Source organism: Taurulus bubalis (genome assembly GCF_910589615.1).
Source record: "Taurulus bubalis genome assembly, chromosome: 10".
NCBI classification, from domain to species: Eukaryota; Metazoa; Chordata; class Actinopteri; order Perciformes; family Cottidae; genus Taurulus; species Taurulus bubalis.
In genome coordinates, this window is record NC_136598.1 from 15,770,490 (window position 1) to 15,797,848 (window position 27,359).

The following is a 27,359-nucleotide window of genomic DNA, read 5'->3' on the forward strand; positions in this document are numbered from 1 at the left end:
AGTATCATAAAAAAAACAATACAAATGCAGATTTTTTTTTTTTCTTCTTTTATTATATCGCAAAGAATAATGACATCCAGGTATATTGTTGACAGTTTGCTGAGTGACGTGTGAGACCTTAGTGGCAAAAACATCATGAGCTCTCCTGTCGGAGCTTGTTGTGCAGTCTGAAGCCCCCGGATGTGGTTCACAGGCAGGTTATAGAGGACAGGTGGGAGCGAACCACAGACACACTTGTCTGTCAGTCCCTTCCCATACCAGACCAGAGCAGAACAGGGATTGCTTGGGACCTGCGAATGGAAAAAGGGGATTTTCTTCATCAGGGCGCACACTTGCCCACAACACCAGCAGCTGTATTGTATCTTTGTCCCGCAGATTAATACAAAAGAAACAGAACACACATCATCCTGACCGTTCATTAACCACCTCCTTGAGTAAAATCAAGGAAGGGGATACATTTTTTTAAAAATGTATTTACATGTTATGGTCTGGCATGTCATAGTGTGATCCTGAGGAGACTAGTGTCTTTATTAACAACGAAAGGAGGCGAATTTCTAGAGATAAACTAGATTGTAATGACAAATGTCTCCATTTTTGGCTTCAGCTAGAACATTTAACACAGGCATCTTCATTATTCATGCCAAATTGTACTACAAAATTAGCTGTTTTTCTCCACCCAAAGTCTTTGCCTCAAAAGTTAGGACAGAGGAAACAGCTGGTAGAAAAAATAAGACCTTGGTAAAGGGGGCACACACCAAAGGGAGAAATGAGTTATATTTCCTGAAGGAGAGGGTTTCTCCTTTGGGACATCCTAGTCTGCCACAATCCCATTGCATTTACAGAGGAGGAGAACCTCCTTCAAATAGCACCACACACACAACAAAACCAGCCGTTCTACAACCAATGAGCAGAGCTGTCTGACCTCATACTGGTTGAGCAGGGCCACAGCAATGAGAGGAATAGGTTGATATTTTGGGAAGTATGCCAATCTGCTTTCTTGCTGAGAGCTGGGTTTGAGAGCATAGATGACTTGTGTTTGTGCAATTTTGTATTTTACTGAGGAAATTCTTAATTCATGATTTTCTAAAAATAATATTTTTGTTAAAGACTTTACATTTTTTCTGGATAAACTAATATATAGTGCTAATGCTGATACACATATTTTGTTGTTGTAGCTTCCCCTTCTTCCCAACCAAGACTTATTTTAGGGTTTTGATGAATGTATTTTTAATGCTTATTCATGCTGAATGACATCTCTGGTAAACACAAGATTCAAAGTGACGCTTTTGTGCAATTCTTCGTGGAGAAACTATATTTTAAAAGGTCTGTCGATTAAATTAACTTAATCGTGTTAGTAGTTTGTTTCTAAGAATTTATTTAGTCCTACCTACATTCTAGTATTAATTCTAGCTTCATATTTACAATCTATATATTACTGTTAGATATTTCCATCTAGCTATTGCTCAGCAAGCAAGCAAATAAGCGCAGATGCCCAACTACTTCCCCGTCACTATTCAAACCAATTGACCTTCAATAAGATGAGACTGATTTCTAAAATGAGATTTGCTCCGACAGCTCTGCTTCAGGTTGACATGCAGCAGCGCTACATCAACAGGTCACATGAGGCTCACAGTAGCCACAAGCAGGAGCTTGAGCAGCAGATCACCACATCCAGTACACGCAGAAAGAGGAACAAGTGGCAAAGAAGCGAAGATGATCAGTTAAGCAGTGGAATTCTTTATTAGCCAAGAACTGCATTGGAATGAAACGGCTAATCAGAAATTATACGTTTATGCATGTATCAACATCATTAAATTTCAATGTTGCCTTTGGTCATCATTAAAAGGACCAAAGATTTAGTGAAAACAGGGATGTGCAAGATTAATGAATCACCTTGTCAGCTACAGTTAGAAGCAAGACGTTTCATTTGTTTTGTCCTCCAAGGGAAGTGGAATGGTTGTTTCTACAGCATGGACTGGTTAACGGTTATCTCCCAGTCTTTCAGTTACAGCTCCACAAAGATCAAAAGCTGAACGTTTGAGGAAAGCCACTCAGAAGACGTTTGCACACATGGGAGTTGATCCATGGGGTTTGCCTGCAGAGATCCTTGCTGCTCAAGCTTTTTGCATTCTCCCTCTTATAGGAGGTCTGATCCAGGAGCTGTCACGGCCTGTTTTTACAGTCAGGAGCGCTTTCAAAACTACCTCAGCATCAGACCCCTCTGCAGACCAAACCGCATCCACAGATCACTTAGCACGTCTGCTGCCAGCATTTCCTCACTAACCTAAAATTCCCATCCAGTTCATCCTTTAGTGCGATAATACAAAATTGCCAAATCTCTTAACAAGCTAAATTTACATTTCATATTTTCACAGAAAACTGATTTTTTTTTTTATTTTTTTTTTTACTCAAACCCATTTTTATTATGCAGAACATATATTTCACCCCTCAGAAATTAGAGATCTTTGCACATCCCAGATATCAAACCCAGGGGGCTCACTTTGACTCATCATCATGCCTTTGTGTTTTGTCTTTAGGTTATTTTTGTATTTTTTGTATTTTTTTTTTTACACAATGCTGCGGTTTGTGGCCTACATAATTCCTATGGTATACCAAACCCTGCCAAAACTGACTGGGCAGGGGACCAGAAGTGAACCGAGGCTTCAGTTCAACAAAAGTCTCACATGCAAGGTCACAGGAAATTGTCTCCTAAAAAAGGGAGACACACCCAGGGTCAAGTACAGGAGACTGCTCAGGTGTAGTCGCTGAACTCTTCCCAAGCGACACCGTGACCCAGGGCGCTCACCGACAGCAGAAGCCAAACACACTTGCTCTCTACGTTGGGGCTTCTTGTGAAGAACTCAAGTGTGGTTATTCACAAAGCCACTTTTATACATTTTAACTTTTCATTCCTTGCTGCAGGTTGATTAAATGGGATAATTTATCTAAAGCCTAGCAGTGGTTCATGTGCCACCATGACAAGAGTACAAAGCTGTTTTTTAAGCCCCCGAGCGCCAAGGACAACAGTTTGAAGTATTCGTATATACACAACCATTAAAATATTACCTAGTTCCACATGAAGAGAAATGGTATGCACACTTGAGAAGTGATGTTATAAAGCTAGAGATTATTTCAATAACAAAGCCCCACAGACAATCTTATCGCATCATATACGCTTTTCCAGCCTTATCTCTTGAAAGTTTCACCAAGCTAGGCACCAACAGACTACGACAGTTAAGGAGGGAAATTACAGAAAGAAAAATTCCTAAATAAAAAAATAGACAAAAATAAATCTTACACATAAAGACACTGTCATTTCTTAAATTATGGGGTTTTAGTGCCCTACATTTTACACCCAGTCAAAAACATCTGCCTTCGGTTGGTCGGTAAGGCTGCGTGACAGACGGCCAGCCCCGTGGTAAACCTATGGTACTTCTAGACGTTATGTAAATTTACAGTATACAATTTTGGATTACCATGCAAGAATACTTTTTTGTGTAACATTTAATAGCTCGATCTACATCCAGGAATAATTTACATAGGACAATAGTTATTGGACCAGAGAGCGCGATAGGTAAATAAACCAGGGTGGTAAGTGCAGCCGGAGATGATGTGCGGATGAGGTTTAGGTTAGGGGGAGGAGGCGGGAGGGGAGGTGGGATCCAGAGGGGCGCCTGGGTAATTGGGTTGGTGGTCCAGTCCTCCAAGGTCCAAATCAGCGACACTCCCACACTTTTACCGTTTGATCTACACTCCCAGTGACCACGTAGGGAGCAGCCTTGTGGAAATCTGTCGGAGAGACAAAAGATCATCAGAACGAAAACCCACTTCAATACAACAGGCCTCTGAATGCACCTCAGAGAAAGAGAGAGAGAGAGGCATACATTCAGATTCAAAACCAGAGGTATCCGAGATACTAACGATGGGGCAACCCAGGGACAAGTTCCAATTCGGGAACAGCAGTCTCTGTCTGAAGACGAGACAGTCGTCGGCTGTTGGGCTTCAGTAAATACAGCATACAGTTTATTGACCATCACACCTAAATGTCAGCTTGTTTGAATTAAAAAGAGCATTTATGGCCTTATGTGATCGTTCTAAAAAGGTCAAAATATTCAGTATATAGGCAGCCATTTCCAGAGCTTTGTAGCTTTGATTACGAATAGGGACAATGTCTTCCAGCACCAGAGCAAGAAAAATTGCTGCATAATTTTTTATTTTTTTAATTGCCCCAAAAAAAGAGATACGTGTGGATGAGATTGATGCAGCAACATAATGATGATGTTATTACAGTATTCATGGTGAGACCTTGAAAGTGACGGCGGCATTGATACATCGCTCACTACTGGTTGGTTAATGAATAAAGAGCTGAAGTAAAACTTCAGTCCGATTTCCAGGCTATTTAAAAAGCAGAATGCCAACACTTTTGGGGCATGCACTTGTTATTGTGTTGCGCGCACACACACACACACACACACACACACACACACACACACACACACACACACACACACACACACACACACACACACACACACACACACACACACACACACACACACACGACAATGCTTATTAAAATGGGGAAAATAATACTTGTTTTTTTCTCAATAATTTCAAACAAAGGTGCTTTGTCTTTTCTACACGGCTCCAGAATTCATCACATCAATAGCTCACAGCGATATCCTCTTTGGTTGAAGTAGGATTTAAGAGGACTGGGTTTCAAAAGGTTTGCCAAGGAAAAGTTGGCTGAAGAGCTCCTCAAGAGAGTTACCAAGCCTTGATCTGCTGAAAAGCTGCAGATACGGAGGGGGAGGCGGGAAAATCCTGGAGCGCTCGTCTACCTCTTAAACCCCAGCTGCCAGCAACCCTCAGGACACCGAGCGCATAGTGGTGGAAGCACTGGGCTTCTTTAGAATTATTCAACCTTTGGTTTAAGCACATATTTATGAAACCAACTCGACTGTCCGATGGACGTTGAATAAAAAAGGTTCCTGTTGCACCTCAGGAGACCAACTTGTCAAACAATAACAAGGATGAAGCTTTGTTTTGAAGGGGGTGGGGATGAGGCGCTGCTTACCCAGAGAGGTAACAAAGTGTTCGTGGGCACACAGGGTTTTCATGCAGCGCTTGTTCTTGTAGTCCCAGATCCTTAAGGTCTTGTCATCTGCACAGCTCACAATAAACTTGCCTCCAGGGTGGAAGAGGATTCCACGCACCCAGTTATCATGGCCAACCTGAGAGACACACACACACACACACACACACACACACACACACACACACACACACACACACACACACACACACACACACACACACACACACACACACACACACACACACACACACACACTTTGCTAAAGACACTCGTTTCAAACCAATTCAAGAATATAAAATGTTTTCTCTGGATCCAAACACTTAAAAACACACACGAAGAAAATATATGGTCCTCACCAGTGTCATAAGGCACATGCCAATGCTAACATCCCACATCTTGATGGTTTTGTCTCTGGACCCAGACAGCAGGAACGGGCCAGCTTTACCACTCTTCTTAGTCTGGTTAGGAACAGAAGATGAAAAATCTAATAGCAGTAATGGTGCAGAACCAGTACTACTCAAGTTATTTGGAATAATACCACCAATTCTTGTCCAGAATAAAAAATAAAATAAAGCACATTTGTCCTTCATAGGGAAAGAGATTGGCTTAAATTAATTAACTGCGACATTTACCACAAAGATATTTTAAAAGCTGTCAGGCAAACTGGAACCAACAGTTACTACCTCTTTAACTGCATCAATGGAGATTGTGTTCAAACAGGCTGGAATGTGCATCTAAGCACTAACCAGAGATGAAACTGCATCTTACTGCCTTGGTCTGCTAAATTGTTTGAGTGTAAAAAGATCTAAGCAGAAATTAAGCAATCGTGAAATTTAATAAAATGGCTGTGTCTCTTGGCAAACCATATTCACAAAGCAAGATTTCTTCATCTCTCTGCCAAACATAAGCTTGTTTTTGTGTTTGATTCTGTCTGTAGAATCAATAAATAATATTGTGCGTCTAATATTTTTCTCATCGTTTAATCTATATTTATTTCATTTCTTTTTCCATTTCTACATTATTTTAGTGCTAGTTTTTTCACCAATACTCTCTGCACTGTTGTTAGTCTTGAAATTTGACTGACATTAATAAAGTTGAAGTTCATGAAAGTAAAAATAGACCAAATCAAGCAACATGTTTTGTGCATGTTTCACTTCAGTTAAGAAACAAAACTCCCAAAAATCTACTTCTGTACAAGAGGAACCGTGTCTTTCACTGCACACAGGTTAGACTGGGACAACTGCTGCAAGGGCAGATATTGTTTTAAAATCTGACACGTTTATAATTAGACACACTTAAAATCACAAGGCATGATGAGGCAGTCTGGCCTGTGTCCATACTGATAACCAGCCAGATTATGCACTTAATTTCAAGCTGGTCTGCTCTCGTGGCCGTCAGTCTGAGCACTGACTGACTGACGTGTAGAGAAGCTGCAAACTCTTCTCCTCATCATTCGATAGTGTAACAGTGTTCCTCACGGAGTGAACACATGACATGACCACGAGTGTACCCTGTTAGGTCCGTTTTCACTCAAGGATGCACATGAGCCCCATCGTCACACGTATGCGATGGTTGCACAATAACGACGATTGCTCACTTGGTTGACCAGTAAGTCTTTGTCTCACGTGATCCAGCGGCTGGAAAATATGTTTCTATTGCCAACAGTCAGTGAGCAGTTAAAAAGATCTGCTACTGGTCTATTATCTGCTCTGCTGTGATGATTGATCACACAGGGCATTAGTCTGCAATAGTCACATCGAGTAGTGGAATGTTTTATGAGTGTATATATATATATATATATACAGTGTGTCAATCAATCCTTGCTTGTAGATCAACCTTTGTAATGATGAATCAAAAAGACGCGATGGCTCAGGCTATTTGGCTCGGGATTCCACCAAACCCTCAAGGTCTGCAGATGTTTCAGGAAAACAGAAAGAAGTCAGAGCGGTTCTTTACCTCGGAGCCTGTGGCGTCTTGGATGGTGGGGTGGGCGCTCTCTGGAGCCCAGGAGATGCACTCCACCACGTGTTCATGCTCCCGCAGCTCAGCCTTGCATTCTTTGGAGGCCACGACCCACACACGCACCGTTTGGTCATTGGAGCAGCTGGCAATCAGTGTACCGTCCTGGTTGGGCCGAACCATACGAACCCACTCCCGGTGGCCTGTGAAGGTCTTCACACAGTAGCTAATCCACAGAAGAAAAAAAACAGGAAACGAGTAACCATGTTGTCACAGTGGATGTGACAAACAGAATATTGAGCTTAAAAAGTGGATTTAAGGATGTCTACGGAGGGCACCTACCCAGTTGCCACTTCCCACATCTTTATAGTTTTGTCCCTTGAGGCAGAAACAATGTGATCTCCATTGGGCATGATGGCTACAGATGAAACATTGTGGTCATGTCCTGGAAAACAGAGAAAAACAAGTTCTCAGCAAACCAGTATAAAGCTTTCTTAGCACAAAACATTAAAACAAATATATATAAATAAGTCTTCATTCACCAACAGTGCCCAAAAAACGCTGTGTTTGGTCGTAATTATTAAATGGCAAGCGAGGCAGCCTATTTGCTGGGGCTTACGTTGTTCCACGGAGAATAAGAGATGGCTAATTACCTAGACACTGGGCCATATTTAAGCTGCTAACCAGATGAAGACAACAGTAAGTGTACTCTAAAAGGCCAGCTTATCTCTGTGAGTGTGTGCACATACACATGCCATCAGGCTACAATAATGGGTGGCAGCTACACACAAAAATGTGTTATCAGGGGCTGAAGAGGATAATTAAACTGCTGTCCAACTGGGCACTAATCTATTTCACCAGTTAGCATAATTTTTTTTACGGTGTAAAAAGAAAAAAGGGTGAAAAAGCAGGAAAGGTTGAGTGGATAAATAAAACATTAATGGAGACGTGGGTATAAAGGGGGATGGAGAGGAAATGGAGCAAAACTAGACAGTGGGCTCAGTTTAATGGAATCTTGTAGACAGATTTTATTTCTGCACAGTCTGAATTTAGCTCGTCTGTTTGAGGAAGTGTGCCAGGAGCTCGCACCCTCCTTTACAATAAAAAAATAATATTGGCTGCTGCTCATTTGAATAAAACTACAGTATTTTATTCTCCAGCATAAATGTAAGCATGCCAGATCACTTATTGTCTGTGCGCTAAGGAGGCTTATTTATTTCACTAATTTTCATTGAGGTTTGCTTCACAGTCAGACATTAATGGGCACTTCTAGCAGACTTATGAAGAGAAGAACAAAATGCTTCATGTTGTTTGGGCTGCTGCTGGCTGGTTGGTGGGGGGCCTTCTCACAATTCCAACAAGGAAAAAAAATCCTTAAAATCAGCAGGGCCTGAGGGCACATGTAGATTGCTGCCATAATTTACTTGGCAATTAGGGTGTGAAAGTGGGGGGGGGGTGTATGCCTATGGAGAAGACAGTGGAGACATGCCCAATGGGGACTTAGATTCTCAAATAAAACTGAAATAATGTAGGTTATTATGTACTTATTAAAAACGTAAGCCAATTATTTACAATTTAAATGACAAATGAAAGGTGGTGGATGTAGTGGGGAGGAGTCATGATGGCTAAAACTGTCCATTTGTCAGCACTTTGGGTGCTGTGAATTGGAGCAGATTGAGGCTCATCAACAGCATCAAATGTGACAACGAACAGCATCTGCACCACCTGAGCCCTGTGTACAGTCAAAAGCTATATGTACCATGCATGGTCCGGATGCACTCAAAGCCTTGGAAATCCCACAGCTTGATAGTCATGTCTGCAGAGCAGGATGCTAGCAATTTGCCGGTCTGGTCAAAAGAGATGTCCTGCACTGAATCTGTGTGGCCCTTCAGTGTGCGTTCAAAGTCTCCCGTCTCGTAATCCCACACCTGAATGAAAGAGAGCATATTCAGGCATTAGCTTTAGTCAATCCTACACATACAAAAACAAACATACTTTACCAACAGGCATAGTAAATATTTTAATCTGTATAGCACTGAGAAACAGGTATGCTGTTCTTTCTACATTCAATCCCTTTTCAAACCCCAGCAAAGACCCCAAATCGGTGGCCCACACAACATCGGTGGCCCAGTCACCTCCTTTCCCAGCTGAGTAGTGCAGAAGCCAAAACAAGGGAATAACCAGGTGGTCCAAGGGAGTCTCATTACAATCCCCAAAACATGATGCGCTATTGGTAAAAATGACCATAGTGCAAAGACATTTGCCTTAAGAGCTCAGACAGCTCTCAGTTCACAGAATTACAGAATATGTGGTGCATTTTCAATGCTAATGGCAAGGATGCATGCGCCTGGAGGCTGATTTGGGTAACAGTTAGGCCTGATAAAAGCGGTGAGACAGTTTACTGTACCGAGTATGGCAATGCCAGTTGGCGTACAGAATATGGAGCGTACAGTAGCAAGCTTCATTTTCTAGCCTGACAAAGCTGTTGTGTTTCAGGATTTCAAGCAGACACTGTTTGTCACAGAGGGATAAACCCTCCTTGGTCCCTCTCTTGGTCTGGGGGATTTTGGACAGACTGTGACAGGGAACTACCCTTTCCACCCTAGTCCTTCTGCCTCCCCCAAAAAGGAAGCTACAGACGGTGCAGATGGCCACGAGGTACAAAGTGCAGAGGGGGTTTATCCTGGAGAAGTTCAATGCAGTCAACGTGTTTGGAGATACACCAGGCTTACAAAAACAACATTTTGCAGCAGCATCTTAAGTACACATAATCCATTAGCTAATTGTAACTCAATGCCGTCTCACCAATAGTTCCCCCTGGCACTCCCTCAGGGCAATAGTTAAGCAGAAAACCTGCCCTACTTCATGATGATTAATAGTTTACATTCTTTCAGGGAAAGTCCAATAATAATAATACAAAGTCTTTCTTTGTATATGCCATATATGAAGAAAGCAATGAGTAAGCTGACACCCAAGCTCTTTGCCCTTGTTACATTAACCTCACCTCTGGTTGACATGTCTGACTGGGCACAGGCCTACGCCCAAGACCTGCTGATTTACATACTGTGAAAGGTCAGAGCTGAACTCAAGGTAGCATCTTGCCATGCAAAAATCTGCCACAATAGCTGAGGAGAGAGGACGGGGTAAAAGAGGGGGATAATGAGAACCAGAGAACTGCAGAACTAAAGGAGTGAGGAACAACACAATACGTCTTCAGTTAAAAAAAAACAAAAAAAAAAACACTAAAACCTAACACCCTACACATGAATAAGGGAAAAGATGGGCATCATATCGCCTTGTTCCAGATCTGACTCTGCACTTGCATCTCAAATTTAATTAATCATTAAGAAGTCAGTGTCATCTTTCTGCATATCTTTCTATCCAGGTAGCTACATACATTCATGAGCTACATCTAGTGAATGGGGAAACAAGCTCAACCCAGCTGTACAGGTTCCTGGAGTCTCTGCTGGGTGCCTGGCCACCTCACCTCTTTATTAGTGAGCTTGGTATATAGTGAATATGGTATTTTGTTAGCTTTGGACATGCTAGCTGGACATAAAGCCCTTGCTGGCTCCCACTAAATATGGATTGTATGGACAGGAGATGGAATTGTTATTGAACTTGACAATAAAGCCAATAAGTGCATTTTAAAATGTTTGAACTACAAAAACTACAGGGGAAAAAAAATTGGCCAACGTGAGCACAATGTCAGGATGAATGACTGAAATTAAACAAAATGGAGGTTCAGTCTGATTTGTCAAGTTAGGCAGCCTCACTGGTGAGGCGGAAAGCTGATGAGCCTCGCAGACAGAGTAAAGAGCACAAGGTCTACTCCTCAGTTAAACATTTAACAGAGCTGTTCAGGAGGAGAAAAGTAGGACACATGGGGGAGTCAGGCAAGGCCACCGAGAGAAGAAGCAGCCAGGAGCGGTGCAAGAAAGCAGGGCTGAATTTTAAATGTACGCCTAGGCCTGACTTCTCCTGAAGGATGGCTTGCTCTGATGGTGGGTAGTCATGGTGGAGCAGCTGAAGCTTTAAGTGGAAGACAAAATGAGACCGGATGCTGGGAGGCAGGTTGCAGTGGCAGGGAGGGGTGGGGTGAAAAGGGAAGAAGATGCCAAAGCGGCGAGAGGAGTCCCTGCTGTGTGGGTGTAGCTGAGGAGATGTACATGTGTCTCTCATGGTCTCATGAATAAAATATAGAGAACAAACAGCTCAACAGAGTATTGGCATTGTGCAGTGAGGCAAAGGAGAGCAGCATAAGCAAAAATAGCCCAGAGACAGACTATGGAGTTTATTATGGAATCTTGGTAAACAGACGACTTGACAAAAGAGACCCATGTGTAATCTGGGCGTGTCTAGGAAGGAGAGCTAGAGCAGGAGAGGTAAAGCTTAAGAGTGAGGCATAATAGATGGAGGGAAGTAAGAAGAGGAACATTAAACCGAGAGAGCAAAAGCAGATGTCTTTACCTTGAACTACGCCCTATTATGGCTTCATTATTAGTTGGCCAATATTCAAAGATGAAGATGCAGAGGAAGCTCCAAAATCAGACAACAGATCAATCTTAATGAAGTAATTTCGTCTTGGAAATTATATTATACATTGATTATTAAATGTCAGCATTTCTCACAAGCACAAATGCCAACTTTATCCCACATAGAAACACACAGCTGAGATATGTGTAAGCTGTATATGTGTAGCTGGAAGGTGGCATGGTTTGTTGAAATAGTTGTTATAGAAAACAAAAAAGTAACTATCTTGTATTCTGTTATCTTAAAAATAAATAAATGCATATAACATTTTCCCCTTTAACGCAGGTGTTATGGTTATTAAAATCAACGATTTACTGTACAATAGTATGTCTTGTCTGACTACTGTATATATTACATATGTACACAGAAGCTCAATTCATATTCCAGTGAAAGTGTCATGCAACAACATGTGGGCTAACATTTGTATTTATAGCTCAGCTGTTACTATAGCAACCTGATATTCAGCACAGCTGAATTTTGTTTACATTCTCTGATAGAAATGCCAGCGCATCTTGAATTAATGGAGAGGAACAAAAACGGTTTTACTTTGGTGAAGAATGTATTGAAGTCAGTTTGCCTGCTAACAGTTTTGACAAGTCTTCTATACTTCCATCACCAGGATACTCAAACCAGTCTACCAGATGTTTCAGAGAGAATAATGATCAGTTTTTATGTTCTCACCACTAGAATAAGCCTTTGGCGTTTTCACGTTACCTGAAGGCCACCATAGTTCTCCAAAACAATTGTAAAACTGCTTTAAGCAGTTTTGACAATAAAAACGCTTCCAGTCTCCCATAGAGCACCTTTAGTGTCTGAAAACAAATCAGCTGACACCACTTCCATGAAATAGAAATTACCCTGAAGCAAAAAAAGAAGAAAACTCTTGTCCAACAAGTTTATCCGTTCAGTATAATGCTTCATTTGAGCAATTACATATCCACAGTAAATAATATCCTATAAATAAGATGTCAGATAGGCACAGCAGCCGCTTTTCATCCATGGAAAACTGAGATGCTTCAAGATCATCATGAGACATTTAAGGGCTATTATCCATGTTTCCATGACTTGCTGTGGCTTTGGAAACATTGAAGTGCACTAAGAGGCGTGCATACAGTACATGGTGATGTTGAACTGGAAACAAACATCAATAGATGCTCAACCCTGCAAGTTTTTATTACAAACTCCAGCAGTGGTTTTGCGGATTTGTACATCTTCACCCAAAGACGAAAAACGAATCAGTGAATCAACCGATGTGGCTGTATTTTGGATAACCGGCAGACTCTCAGCTCTGAGCAGGATATGGTCTGAAACTCCTTAAAAAAAACAGTTAAAACACCATTTTAAATGATAAAAAAAAAAAAGTAGGTAATTTGTTCCAGAGTCCCTTTTGAAGGCAAGCTCTGCAACAATTCCTTCTTTTTTTCTTCAGATCATCATCGCACTATCCAGCAGCACTGACCTTTATTGTTGCATCCTCAGAAGCGGACACCATGACACTGAAGACTGGGTGGAAGATGACGCGGGTGACTGGACTGCGGTGGCCGCTCAGCGCGTACCTTTCTGGTGGCCGTGGGATCCACTCTTTGGGGTCGCGCTTCAGAGTTACAGGCCCACCCAGGGTGATCTCCTCCTTCGCTTCATTCAGTTTGGATTCAAGTTCCATGACCTGCCCAGAGTGTGCAGGTACGCATTAACAGCATCGAGGCAGAGAGTTCAGGATATAGAAATATGCATGAAACAAAGGTTTTTAAGGGTGTTGAATTTGCTTCAACTCAATATCATATAACAGCTGGATTAAGGCTTTCTGTTTCTTGGTTGACTTTCTTTCAGTGTCAACAGTGGATTCAGTTATAATATCATGAACTATTCACAAGACTTAAATCCCCACAAGCATTCTTGGAGAAAAATCCCACAAACCTTCTTTTGTAATCTAATGACTGAGGTCCATTTCTTTTCCAAAAGGCCGGCATACTTCTTATCCAATTCTTCATTCTGTGGAGAAAAGAAAAAAAAGGAAATCAGGCAAACATATGACGAAAGCCAATCAAAGTCATGGGCTCAGCATAATCGTTGAATCATGTGTGAGGGGGGCAGCTGGGGTGGCAAGCTGAGGTCTTTAACTATAGTAAGAAAGAACAGTGCATTGTTAAACACACCCCTCACAGGCCAACACCCACTGCCAGACACTGCCAACCTACTGTACAACACACAAACACATTCTACACACATATATTCTACACACAACCTAGTCCTAATCCTTCTCACACAAGATAATCTCCTGCAGACAAGAAAGACTTAGGCAGCTTTAGCCACACACCCGGTAGTGGAGGCAGCGGTGGAAGTTAACTTGTGGCAGTCCTGGCAGACAGACGCCTGATTCCACCTGCGGGCTAATACCACAAGCTGGCCACTAACTTCTACAAAATGGACTTCACGCCACATAGTGCAGGCTGTACTGCCAAGAAATAGTGTGGTGGTATTTGTTCTCTGGCTCTACATACAAATTAAATATGGTGCTGCAACTAATGATCATTTTCAAATTGAACAACTGATTATTTTTTTTGACTAATTGACCACCTTTTCCATTAACTTGCTTTGACCAACCAACAATAAAATATCCAACGATATTTTATTGCAAGATAATATTATTATTATATAAAGACAAAGAAAAGCAGCAAATCTGTCAATCTGAAACCATTAATAACAGAAGAAAGGGGAGGCTTTGTTGCTCTATAGACCCAATACAACAGTTTTGGTGCCACTGTGTACAACAACGCCTTGAGGCTGTTACTAACTATCAAAGCATCAAAAACCCACATTGACAGACAGCCACGAGTGCCAGTGAGGGAGAAAATTAGCGTTGCGCTCCAATTTCACAGCTAGCTCCTCAAGCCTCGGCTGGGAACAAAAGCAGACCTAAAAGGTGTGGAGAATTGCAGGCACCACCGAGGCTTATATTTAACACTTCTTAATGACGAGAAGTGATTCCTCAGACTAACATGAGGTGTTATATGAAGACAAAGACATGAACTGAGGTAAAAAAACAGAGGGGACCCAGTTTGGACAAGTCTGCCATCATCTAATCTGCCATCTGCCTGCCCATTAAACCAACACACACAAAGACACACACACGAGAAGTGCCAGACTTCACTGCCGTCTGCAAGTTTTTTTGACAGTGGATAGTAACCACATGTATGTTTATATATGCATGCAGGTAAGTATAGTCTCTTTTGCAAGGTCACTAAAAACTAAAGCATGACTTATTTACTATTACTACTTCTATGGAAACAAATGTACATCGCCTCATAGCATTAACCTTAAAACTGAAGTAGCCACAAGGGTTCAAGTTAAATATCCAACCACATTTAACAGACACCAAATTGCCTTATGTGGCCTCGGGGAAATGGTGCTAAGAATCACTAAGTTGTTTAGCATGTTGCTGCCTAGGTGCACATTTGTGGCTGAGCGCTAAAACCCAACAGAGTGCACCATTCCTTCCGTGCCATTCATCTATTATTCAGCCTGCTTCCACAGGACTGCCACAGAGAAAATGTCTAGAAGAAGAACGAATGAAGACAGGAGCAGGGGGTGGGGTGTTACATGAACACGAGGGCTCTGCTATAGGTTTTATTTTCATATCGTCCAATCGCGGTTCCTCGAGATCACCGATAGGCAATCAGAGTGCTAGGGGGACACCGCATGGCTCAGCCTCTGATGGAGCTTTGAAATAGAACCTTTAATCTTTTTACCAGCAATTCAGCTTAAAGTTAAATGAACAAACATTAACAGTAAACGGCCTCAAAGTCGATGTTGCCATATTAACCATATTCATAGTTTACATTTTAAAATCCAATGTGCAGGACTCCAAAAGAACAAAATTGTTACGACAGCAATACAATGGTTGTTCACTGCTAAAATGGCTGCACTGGAAAATCATAGGTAGCAAACAAGAAGAGGGGGAAAAAAATAAAATAAAAAAAAAGGACAAAATGACAAATGAGAAGAAACCAAGTCAAAGTTTCTAGTCTGTTTTGTGTTAATTATAAAATCTAGGTAGAAAATAAACTTAGCTGCCACTTTATTGGGTACATTTGTAGAAACAGTTATAATGTGAAATCATAATAGTCCGTTGTTGTCGACATTGACAGAAATGTGGAGTCAATTATATGTGTATTATAATGGTTAGTCTGAAAGGTGGTGTCGTTCTTGACTACATTACACTAAGTGTAGTACATGTATAAACATGTTCAACCCCCAAACAGTTCTCATATCACCAGAGAGTAAAGCCAATAATGTAAAGAGGAAGGGGGAAAAAGCATTATACCACTCTATTGTAATTGCAATATGTACAAGTGGATAAAAGCTTCTCTCAAGATGAACTAGCAGCAGCTTGTGGCAGAGACCCCCTAATCAGACAGACCACAATAATTGGCTGCAGGTGCTCCCGGTCACTCCTTGTGCACATGTTGACTAAAATGAGAAATAAAGTGGAAATCAAGGTGCATTGTGTATAAATTGGTTACGATTGGCTGTGCGGATGCATGTGTCCACCCATAATCTACTCACATTATCTAATTCCGCCTCCTTCTTGAAAGTGGAATATGCTTCTTCATATCCATTGGAACGTAGATAATCGGCTATCGCTCGATTTCTGAAACAGACAAAGAGGACCCGTAATTAGTTTTTCTGATTAGCAGACAAGATACTTGTTAAAATGTCACGAGTAATGTAGTTGTATTCAACACTGTAAAACAAAGACAGAAAATTAGCATGTTCAGGAAATGTGTCGGACAAAGATGAAATGTTACAGATCCAGACTTATCATGGTTCTAACTAAGAATAAAAATGCATGGTATGCAAGAATGCAGTCCAGCACCATCTATAACAATACACAGTCTCCTGCTATCTCACACAAATCCTTCTCCACCCATTTGACACAAATTGGGAACACATAACACATCTGTCTGGTTTTTATAATGAGCTCTTGTTGCTGTGGGCAAATAATAGGAAGGGATGACTCCCCATGGTGTAGATGTAGGGGAAATCAGAGTCAGCCTACTTACCACCATCCCCTACATACACACAGGAAAAGACTGACAGAGAAATCACAGAGAGGTAGGACAACCGTACCACTTCTGGATACTTCTATTTTTCTATAGTTCATCAAAAGCAAAAGTTTGCAGAGAAAACATTCAAAGACAGCACATCTTTCAGAAAGCCGGCACAACAATGGTGGAGATGGTAGCAGAGTTGTGTTTTTAACCAGCCATTTGAAATATGTGAAGAGAGATGTCCAGATAGGACAGACAATAGACGAGACAGGCAGCGCTAAAGGTGAGGAGAAAGGAGGCAATCTTCTCTCAACCTCTTTTTGTCTCCTGTGCTGCCATAAGACACACACACACACACACACACACACACACACACACACACACACACACCAGTTAAATTTACTAAGATCTTCAATGATCGAACTCCTCATGAGAATGCTGGTTATTTCTTCAGGGTAGGTTTTTGATTTTTTTTGTTTTTACTTTTCTACTTGTGTTCTCAGTGTTCTATTACATGCCAGACTGGGGGGGGAGACCGACTGAAAAGACTGCAAAATAAGACGAAGTGTACAAACAAGAGACAGTGAATTCATGAATGTCTGATCAAAATGCTATTTTACTCTAATATTAATACAATATTTCCTTGATTCCAGCCCTTCTGTGTTTGCCCACAGCAAACCCCACCACTAATGCCAGGAGAAGTCAGACAAGCTGTCAGACAGGCAAGGCTTTGAGGTGCCAATATGAAGGGGGTGGGGGTACAAGCTGTCAGCCCAGCCTGTGCCCCCTATGCCCTCTTGGTCAGTGTTAAGCACTGAAACCCTCGTCTCCCTCTGCCCACCTGAATACCCAAGACAACAGGAGCAGGCCTCATTACAGCTCAAGGTTAGCAGGAGGTTATCTTCCCCAGTGACAGCCTGCCTGCTTCAAGTCAAGACAACCAGAGGGGAGGGCTGAGGTGTGCTAGCATGTCTGAGAAAGTGTATAAGCAGGCAAAGGAAGCTGCAGGTGAGGCCAACTGAGGCACAAAGGAGGCTTTGATGTGGTATGGGTGTGTCAGGAGGGTGTGTGTGAGCCATAGGCCGCATACAAGAAGAGAGCGTATAGCTGCCGTGACGTCACCCATGGGTTTGGGGACTGCCGATTTGAAAACTTGAGGCTGGTCTCCATCTTTTTTTTCTTCTTCTTTTTTTTTAAACTATAAGTGACGAGAGGGAGAAGCCAAGTAAATCCGTGACATATTTAAGCAACAATTAACTTTTATAAACTGGAAGCACAGTGTGAATAGGTTTAAATTGTAAGTGGAAAACACAGAATACTCCCAGTCTACACAACACGGAGGTAGCGATCTGCCAATCACAAGGTAGCCACGCCCTAAAGCATACCCTGATTTATATAGTCTAATTTATTTAAACTGGGACCATAATTTACTAAATTAATGTCACTGTATTGAAGAGGAACGCACCAACTGTTACCAAAAATTACTACAATGTATACTGAGGCAATGAAACAAGGGAGATTTTAATTTTCTTGTAGACTTCTTTACAATCAGATTTGTTTTTGCAACCACAAGAGTTGCCCCCTGCTCACCATGTGAAAGAATGCAAGCTTAAGGCTCTGACCAGGAAGTTTGCCGCCTATTATGACCAAGAGGGCTTCCAACAAACCCAACAATAAGATGTCACACCAGCCATTTACAGTCCAATTCAGAGAATGGGTTATTCAGAAGACAACCTAGCTGCCAATACACAGCATATAGTAAACTCTGACCTGACACTACTATAAAGATTGAACATATGTAAAGGCTTAGACTGGCTCTACATAAGTAAATTCCTAATATGCAGGAATCTCATTCTTTCCAGGGATTTGATGAGTTACTGTACATGTAACGCTATGGAGAATACAAGCAAATTGGTACATATTCTACTCTAGTCTCCTCTTACCCTTGTAAAACTAAGAAACCGGTTTTCCAACAGAGGTCAGTAAGTAAGTTGCATGGTGTTGTATGCAAACCACATGGTAGAGCAGGTTAAGTAGCTAGAAGGGACGAGTTGGTAAACATATTCAAAATATTTCAACACACTAACAAAACCACACAGCAAAGCAAGTGAACAAAATGGGGGCTAATATGTATATACAACAGCTCCTGTTTATGCACTCAGAAACATTGCTAAGCAGCAGATAACAATATTGTCAGGGTTGGTATCTGTTCAAGATATTTAGTTCTTTAAGCAAACATTAAATACCAAATGCAACCCTGACCCCCACTTTACCGTATGTGTTTTTAAATAAAAAACACACATCATGCAGTTTTCAATATATCCAGTCCTCAAAGACTTGTGTAATAATGTCCACAGAATGGAGAGAAAAGCAGCAGGTTTCCATGGTTATTAGCCCAAGCTAGATGACGTGATGAGGAGATAGTGAAAAAGAGGGCAGGGCCAGTACATGGACAGAGAAGACCGATAGAAAAAGGGGAAAAGAACAATAGACAGCCCACATTGTAGCTGAAAACTTGTTCCATTTCAAATCAGATCAAAAAGGCTTTTTCAGTGAAGCTGAAAACAATACTTCTCACTCTAACTCTCCAAAAACTACAACAGCAATTTATTTTTAAAAGTAATGTGTCGTTCAATGAAGCTCATGCATGGATTATATCAATGTTGCGGCCAGTCAAACCTCCGATACAGAGCTGCTCTCTCATGTACTATAAACCCTTAATGAGTGAGAGTGAAGCGGTCTATGACACAGAGAGATAAGGGTGAGACTGGAAGAGATGCATGATCTCATCCTTCTGAAAAGAGGGAGTCATCCAGCCTGCATGTCTGCCAGTGCCATCACTTCCTCCCACTTCATGCTCATTGATCATTCACATCATTTAAAAAAAGATGTGCAACACTTACTAACAGAGCCTCCCCACTTTCCTTCAATTCATTACAGTCTGTGTAAGTGTATGAGCAGTTTTAGTAACTAAACCATTTAACCGGTAAGCTGTTTGAAGTGTGCCGCATAATACATGAAGAGCATCTCAATTAGGTCAAAACATATTAAGCTGTACCTGGTGGTGGCGGGACCGTTCGGTTTCACTGCTCATTCATTGTATTAACATTAACCCATGTTTGTGCCATTTAGTCTGACCAACAGCACAGTTGAGCGATACCAGAGAGACTTTGGTGGCACGACTGCTGCAGAGTATAAATTAAAAACCAATTGAGGAGGTGACGGCACTAACAATTATTTCCAATGTATAGTTTTTTTCATTAAATATACAAGTCAATTGTCTAATCCAAAAATGTGAAAAAGTAATAAATGTTCATCAGAAGTTCACAAGATCAACAACAATGTCTTATGCTATAATGTAATTGTCTTTGTGTGAAGCTCATACACTTAAATGACCAAGAACTACAGATTTTATGGACTTCCAGAGACTGGACATAAGTCACCCAACATAGACACTACGCCTACTCTCTTGACAAAGAACCACTTATGATCCATTTAATTACAGACACATTGAGCTACACACCCACTGCCTAAATGTTAAAGAAACACAACCCCTTACATGGCATACAGCAGTCTCATCATCCGCTATTGATGGACTCTAAAAAGCTCTAATGAATCACAAAGGAGATTTTGCTTGCCTGGCCATTGCCCTGTGCCATAGATCTGTCTATGGGCGCGAGTATTTCTAGACTAGACGATGTTTTGACCCGTTTAATCTTTTAAAAACAGCTGATAAATGTTTAATAGGAGGAAGTTCAAGTCTACTCCCTGAAAGGTCCCTCTGCACATATACAATTCCCCTTCCTATGGATTATTTCACACCTCACAGTTTTTGTTCCCTATGAGCCCATTGACCAAACCCTTAGTCATGTACAATTTGAAAACAACTGTACTACCAGCACCATGTGAAGCGGTGATGATTTTGCTTCATAAAGCTTACAAAAGCATGTGCCAGTGGTTCTTTTTTAAAGATGATTGCCACTCTGCAAGGAAACGACAGACAAGTGTTGTTGGTAATGTAACCTCCGGCGCTGTTAAATATTCAAGCAGCAAGGCCACAGGCAATGTGATGATTAAACAATTTATTTCATACATTTATAAAGACTGCTAACTTGCACAAGGGCCACACTCCCATGTCATTCTTTCAGTTCTCCCTTTCAATAACAACAAATATATTTATATAGCACCTTTAAAAACACAGTTTACAGTGAAGCGTATAAAAAACAAGAACGAGGGTAAGAGTTAAATCCTGATAAAACGGTAGAGATGAAACAATAAAACAAAGTAATAAAATAAAGCTAAAAAGGTTAAGCTTATTCCTCCGTCTTAACAGCTGAGTACTGAACAGCTGATAACTTCTCAAGGAGACACATTCCACAAAAAAAATCATATAACAGGATTGCATAATTGCCCAGTTACAGTTGGCGCTCCAGGAAAACTGTAACCAATCCATTTCTCTCGCTTGATGAGAAGCACCAAACGTTGGTTTACTGAGACATGTCTCCTCAAGGTAATCACTACTTAGACAAACATGTAATTTAAAAGATATCATTTCTGCCCTTTACTTTCAATCATGTCAAAGCTTCTTAAAAGGGCGATCATCATACTGTTGAATTCAATGTGAAACAGGTATGTTGTGAGGGCAAGAAAGCAGTCTTCTTTCATATAAGTTACAAGTACTGCAGTGAGAATCAACCCTGAAGTCAGAAGACTTAAAAGTGGAAAATATCATACTATTCTTTACTTTGGAGAAGGTGTGTGTGTGTAATATGGTTTTAGGTATGGACATCAAAATACACCAAGAAATCACACACTTTCTATAATGCTTTAACATGTACACATTTTCCGTCACATGGTGATGATGGAGCTTTGTTGGTCGAACAGAAGCCAAAGCTTTGACGAGTTAAGCGTACTTTCTTAAATCCCATGACGGTGTGTATACTGTACTACAAGCTAGAATAAATAGAGGATAACAAGAATAGGCAGAACACAGAGAGACTGGGCTTCCCATCACACATGTTATTTAATATATTCAATATTATATTTAACATATCTATTGAGGAAGGAATCCTTTTTGATATCTCTGGTTGTGTTAATGCTATTGTGGACAGAGCTGCAAACGAGAACTAAAATCCAGTAGGACAAAAGGTATTGTTTTCAATGTAATGGAACACACAATAACATGCAACTAGGGCTGCAACTAACGATTATTTTAATAATCGATTGATTATTTTTTCGATTAATCGGATAAAAACATTTTTTTAATCAAAAAAACGTTCATTTCCAACCCGTTATTCAAAAACAGAATTGACAAGTGCAAAACATCTTCAGAAAGTGCACAAACAGGTTGCTCCTTGAACATCCCTGAGCTGATAATTAAAACAATAAAATGGACCAACACTAAAAACATACACATGTATGCTTTACATCTGCCAAATGTGAGCCCTTTTTACTGTAAATGATCCCTCCAGAGGCTGCATTTAGCATACCCTGCTTTATCAATATGTATGAAATACTGGGACAGAGGGAAGCTGTGCTGCTACATATAGAGCGTCCTCTTCCTTAAACTCTTTCATTCTGGGTCTCTTATAACCACGACGTCACGTTGTTGGCTAAGCCCAACTACGTGATTTGCTTCATTTTACTTTGAGTAATAAAAAAAAAAAAAAAAAAAAAAAACCTGCAGCCAGATCCGCCGGTTTAACGTTAGCGAGTGACTGCGTAAACTGAACCAGACCGGGGCGTGACGGCATGTTTCAGCACGTTATGTTTTTTACAAGCAAGACTGAACTGTAATGGAACATAAAGTAACTTTAACGTCAATACCCAAACACATTAGCTAACGTGATAGCAAGCTGACTAGTTTCCATTTAAAAACAAGTTTGAGGAACATGAAGACGCTGATTGGCCAAGACTCGACTAGTCAAAGATCTTCTATTTTTGAGAAGATCACGACCTCAGCTTTTCTCATGTCTCACTCCAATCTCAGAAACGCTGGCCGGACAGTTGCTCTGCTCCGCTCTTTTTTTTTTTTCCTCTCTCTCTCTCTCTCTCCGCGACTTTGCCCGTTGTAATAATCGCGCGACACAACGAATCGATAATGAAATTCGTTGCCAACACTTTTGATAATCGATTTTTATCGATTCGTTGTTGCAGCCCTACATGCAACCAACGATTCCTTTCATTAAAAGCAAATGGTAAGAAAACCAGTGAGTGGATACCGTGCAAGAATTATCTCTTGCTGTGAGGCGACAGTGCTAGCCACTACACCACTGTGCAGCCCACAATTGGAATATATGTAATGAAAATATTGTGCCAATCTAAATACCAATGAGTAAAACAGATGTCCTTTGCCAGTATAAACTCCTCATGCATAGCTTTGACTGTGCTGTACTACACTCATTCATTCATGGTTTAAGTCACCTTTATTTTTTTTGAATAGCCAAAGTCTTGGCATATTTGGCATATAGTCGTGTCACTATATTCACAAGGGTATGATGGGGAAGAAAAATAATAAGGAAAATCCCATGAACCAATTTGTAGCCTAAGACATGGAGAGGGCTGAGGGGAGTTTCTTTGTAAAGCAAAGACCCATCTGCACATGGTTGCCTCCAGGTTTTACAGGGGAGCAGATAGTTTGAGTTCTGCATCTATTTTTACTCCACGCCAGTGGGTACGAGTCTTCTGACCCTGGTAAGAAAACACAAATGCGCTTTTCATTGGCTATGCCCACAAAAATAGAGTGGTTATGAGGCTGCTACGCAATCACAGCATGTGACTGCAGTGCTGACAAAACAGCACTCATCTAGGGGGACAAAGATTATTTCTTTTTAGAATATGTTGTTCCACGCGGCTAATATAACTAGGGCTGCAACAACAAATCGATAAAAATCGATTATCAAAAGTGTTGGCAACGAATTTCATTAGCGATTCGTTGTGTCGCGCGATTATTACGGCAGTCATAAAGTCGCGGAGAAAAAAAAAGAGTGGCGCAGAGCCACCAGCGTGTCTGAGATTGGAGTGAGAGACTGAGAAACGCTGAAGTCGTGATCTTAGCAAAAATAGAACATCTTGGATGTGACGTGTCGAGTCTTGGCCAACCAGCGTTAAGATGTCTACAGCGGCTTCATTTCCCTCAAACTTGTTGTTAATGGAAGCTAGTCAGCTTGCTATCACGGTAACTAACGTGTTTGGGTTGTGTATTGTAGTTACGTTATGTTCCGTTACAGTTCAGTCTTGCTTGTAAAAAAACGTAACGTGGTGAAACATGCCGTAACCCCCCGGTCTGGTTCAGTTCACGCTGTCACTCGTTAACGTTAAATCGGCACACTGGCGGATCTGGCTGCAGGTTGTTTTTTTTACTCAAAGTAGACTGAATCAAATCACGTAGTTGGGCTTAGCCAACAACGTAATTTCGTGGTCGTAAGAGGCCCAGAATGAAATAGTTTAAGGAAGAGGACTCTATATGCAGCGCAGCTTAATGTAGAGCTGAGATGGAGCTGGAGGTTTCGGTCAAAACAGACGTGAGAGGAGCAGTACAGCTTCCCTCTGTCCCAGTGTTTCATACATATTGATAAAGCAGGGCATGCTAAAGCAGCCTCTACTCCAAGGAGATCAATTACAGTAAAAAGGCAGATGTAAAGCATACATGTTTATGTTTTTAGTGTTAGTCCATTTTAATCTAATTTGTTTAATTAACAGCTTGGGATGTTCAAGGAGCAACCTATTTGTGCTTTCTGAACATGTTTTGCACTGTCACTTCTGTTTTTGAACAAAGGGTTGGAAATTAATGTTTTTTTGCTTTTTTATCCGATTCATCGATTATCAAAATAATCGTTAGTTGCAGCCCTAAATATAACCATTATGCTGTCTTTTGGCTGTGTCAAAGAGCAGGTCAATGTCTACTGGAAAGACAAAAACAACTCGGCGAAACTATCTTCTCTTGTTTTCTGTTCTTCTGGTTATTTGATTTCACCTATATATTAAAAAAAAAGAAGAAAAAAAGACAATGCCCAAAACATTTGTTCTTTAGGCACACAGGCTAACCCACACTGCTACGCTTATGCAGAGTGCCCTCACTACTCTAAAAAAAGGAGACGTTTTAAAACACTGCTGATGCAGTTCGCGTTTTAGTCTGGATGAGCCGAAACCAGGACCTTTGAAAACATACTTGCTACTTGTTTGGGTCTTATCAGTCAAAACATGTCTTTCCCTAATTAGTAGTGGTGTAACGGACCACGGTTGATCTGTGATCAGCACGGATCCCCCCCTCGTGGTTCGGCACGCACAAGAACCACTGATTAATTATACAGTTTAACCACCACAGTGTGTAATAAACGTTTACTGACAATCGTTATTGTCGGTAAAATATCCAGGAGTTATAGATATGGAGGAGAATTATGATCTGCTTACAATATGTTTAAGATTTGTGACGTGGCAAAAAAATATGTTTTGTCTGGGGCCTTGTAAGACCAGCTGCTATAATCAAAACAACAATAAGGATCATCAATGATTGCAATTAGTATCGGTGCAAAGAAAAAAAAGTGATCAGCGATCTCTAAAAGTTATATTTACTCCCTATTTTTCCTTTTGTGAAGATTTGATCAGCGATACGATCCAAACCCTGATTTTTATGATCCGTAGCACCACTACTAATTATTCACGCCGCAATCAAGGGATCCTTGTCTGGAGGAAAAACAAACAGCCTCGGCTACCATTGGTTAATTTCAACATGGCAAACAAACTACAAGCGTTGCTGACCTTGTTTCCTATGCTAACAGTTATCGTACAAATACATTCTGCATTTTATTATGATACTACTGCCTGCATGTGCAAAGGGGGAGCTATTATTTAAGCTTTGTAACAATTTCAGTGTCCATGATGACAAGTGTATGTAAAAGGTCATGTATTGTGCATTTTCACGTGTGGTAATATGGACAGAGATCATTTCTCAAACTGTGCAAAAGCGCTGGTCTGGAGAGAAACTGCCTGAATGCAATGGGAACTAAATCTATTTGTTTGCTGCCTGGTGTTAAAAAGAGCTGTGACAAAGAAAGAGGACCCAATGAAAGATTTAGCGCAAATAGTGTGAATAGCAGACAGTCCACCGGTCACCGTTCCCATTAACCTCTCTGCTATATTGCTTCATTCAAGATGGGCTGCTGGGTTTTTAAGCTGGCTTCCCTAAATGAGGCTGCCATTTAGGAAATAAGATCTTAGGGGCACTTCATAGCCGACAAACTCAATGAGCACCAACTGAGCCAAGTGACATCTTCAATGGGAAGAATGCTTGAATTTGACTCAAGTGGTGTGATGGTCCCACACTTGTTTCCTGTAAGCCATATGGGGCCAGAGACTTGTGCAACAGAGGAGAAAGAAGGGGTAATGGAGTCCCCAGCAGCTTCCTCTGAATAGCATGAAAGATTAGCATTCCAATAGCTCTCGCCATACCAACAGACCCCGCCCACAGTGCTAATCTAAAAAACACAGAAACAGTGAGGAATGTTAAGAACCTTGTCATGTGAATCCGATTCAAAATAAACAGCATTCGTTTCTCTGTTTAAGTCAGAGCAACACTATCTAACATATCCTTTTTTAAATATGCTGTTTTAACAAACATCTTAAGTGGAAGTGTATTTTAAGGACTAAAGCTTAACAAGATCCTATCTCCTTCTCATGACCTTGTATCTCACAATGACTTACCTTAACTTTCTATCCCCCGCCTCAGGGGTTAATTACCAAGCCCACAGACTCAGCAGAGCATATTACAATTCCCTCATTATCACAGTCTCTCACTTTCACTACTTGCTCAAAATACACCACACAGCATATGTGCAGATATTTCTTTGTCTGTATGCCACTTCAGTGCCTATGCCAGACAGTTTTAGGAAGATCAATGAATTTTCAGTTATCTTCCTCATGCGAGTTTCCTGTGAAAACCCTCAGAGCAGCGCAAGTGCACGAAGCTCGGCACAACACTTTGGATTGCTGTTTTTTCCCTCTGCGTATATTTTTGGGCAAAAGCAGCACTAAGCTTAACCTAAAAGGTCACACTTTTCAGAGGAAGGTAGTGTAGGATCAATACATGTGTGCTGCAAGATCTCAGGAACCTTAATCCAGTCATCGATTCTTCTTGAAGAGTACAAAGGAGAAAAGAAATTACAAAAATGTCCCTATCCAAATGTATTGTAGTAATCAATACACGTCCATGCTTGGAAGCAATGACATTACCATTAAAAAGGCATTTCCTGTTTTAATAATAAATAAATATATAGCACAGGTATATCAAAATAGCTCATTGGAAGAGGAGGCCTAATCTCACACTTTAGGATGTCAACCACAACCTGCAATAACCCCAGTTTATGTCTGGCAGGGGACGTTTGAAACACTGGCATTCTGTGCTTCCCTTCCACCTTCAAAGTGGCTTTGAGAAAAGCAGCTAACATTGTTCATTCCATCAAGGTTGCACAGTGATACCAGAAGAATGTAGTTGTACTGTGCAGCTGTGAAAGTGTCTGTGCATGAAAGTTAATCTAGTATAAAAAAGGTGAAATTAATTATCACCACATGATGCAACAGATACACAATATTGTAACTGCAATGTATTAATCCATACAGTTCATATATTTATAATCTGACATCTTCATAACTCAGCCATATGTTATGAAAGGTGTGTTGGCGACTTACAGTTCATCTCGTTGCCGTTGTGAGAGCACCAT

General features: G+C 41.0%; 1 protein-coding gene across 1 annotated transcript; it reads right to left on the reverse strand.

Annotated features, from left to right (window-relative positions):
- Window positions 1-2,333: 2,333 nt before the first annotated feature.
- LOC306742951 (lissencephaly-1 homolog) lies at window positions 2,334-27,359 on the reverse strand (the record flags this gene model as incomplete). Its single annotated transcript, XM_079225411.1, has 10 exons — window positions 2,334-3,789; window positions 5,078-5,234; window positions 5,455-5,556; window positions 7,055-7,283; window positions 7,400-7,502; window positions 8,817-8,985; window positions 13,050-13,256; window positions 13,508-13,582; window positions 16,157-16,241; window positions 27,328-27,359. 10 exons carry the CDS (start codon window positions 27,357-27,359, stop codon window positions 3,716-3,718), a joined length of 1,233 nt encoding a protein of 410 aa, XP_079081537.1. The 3' UTR covers window positions 2,334-3,715.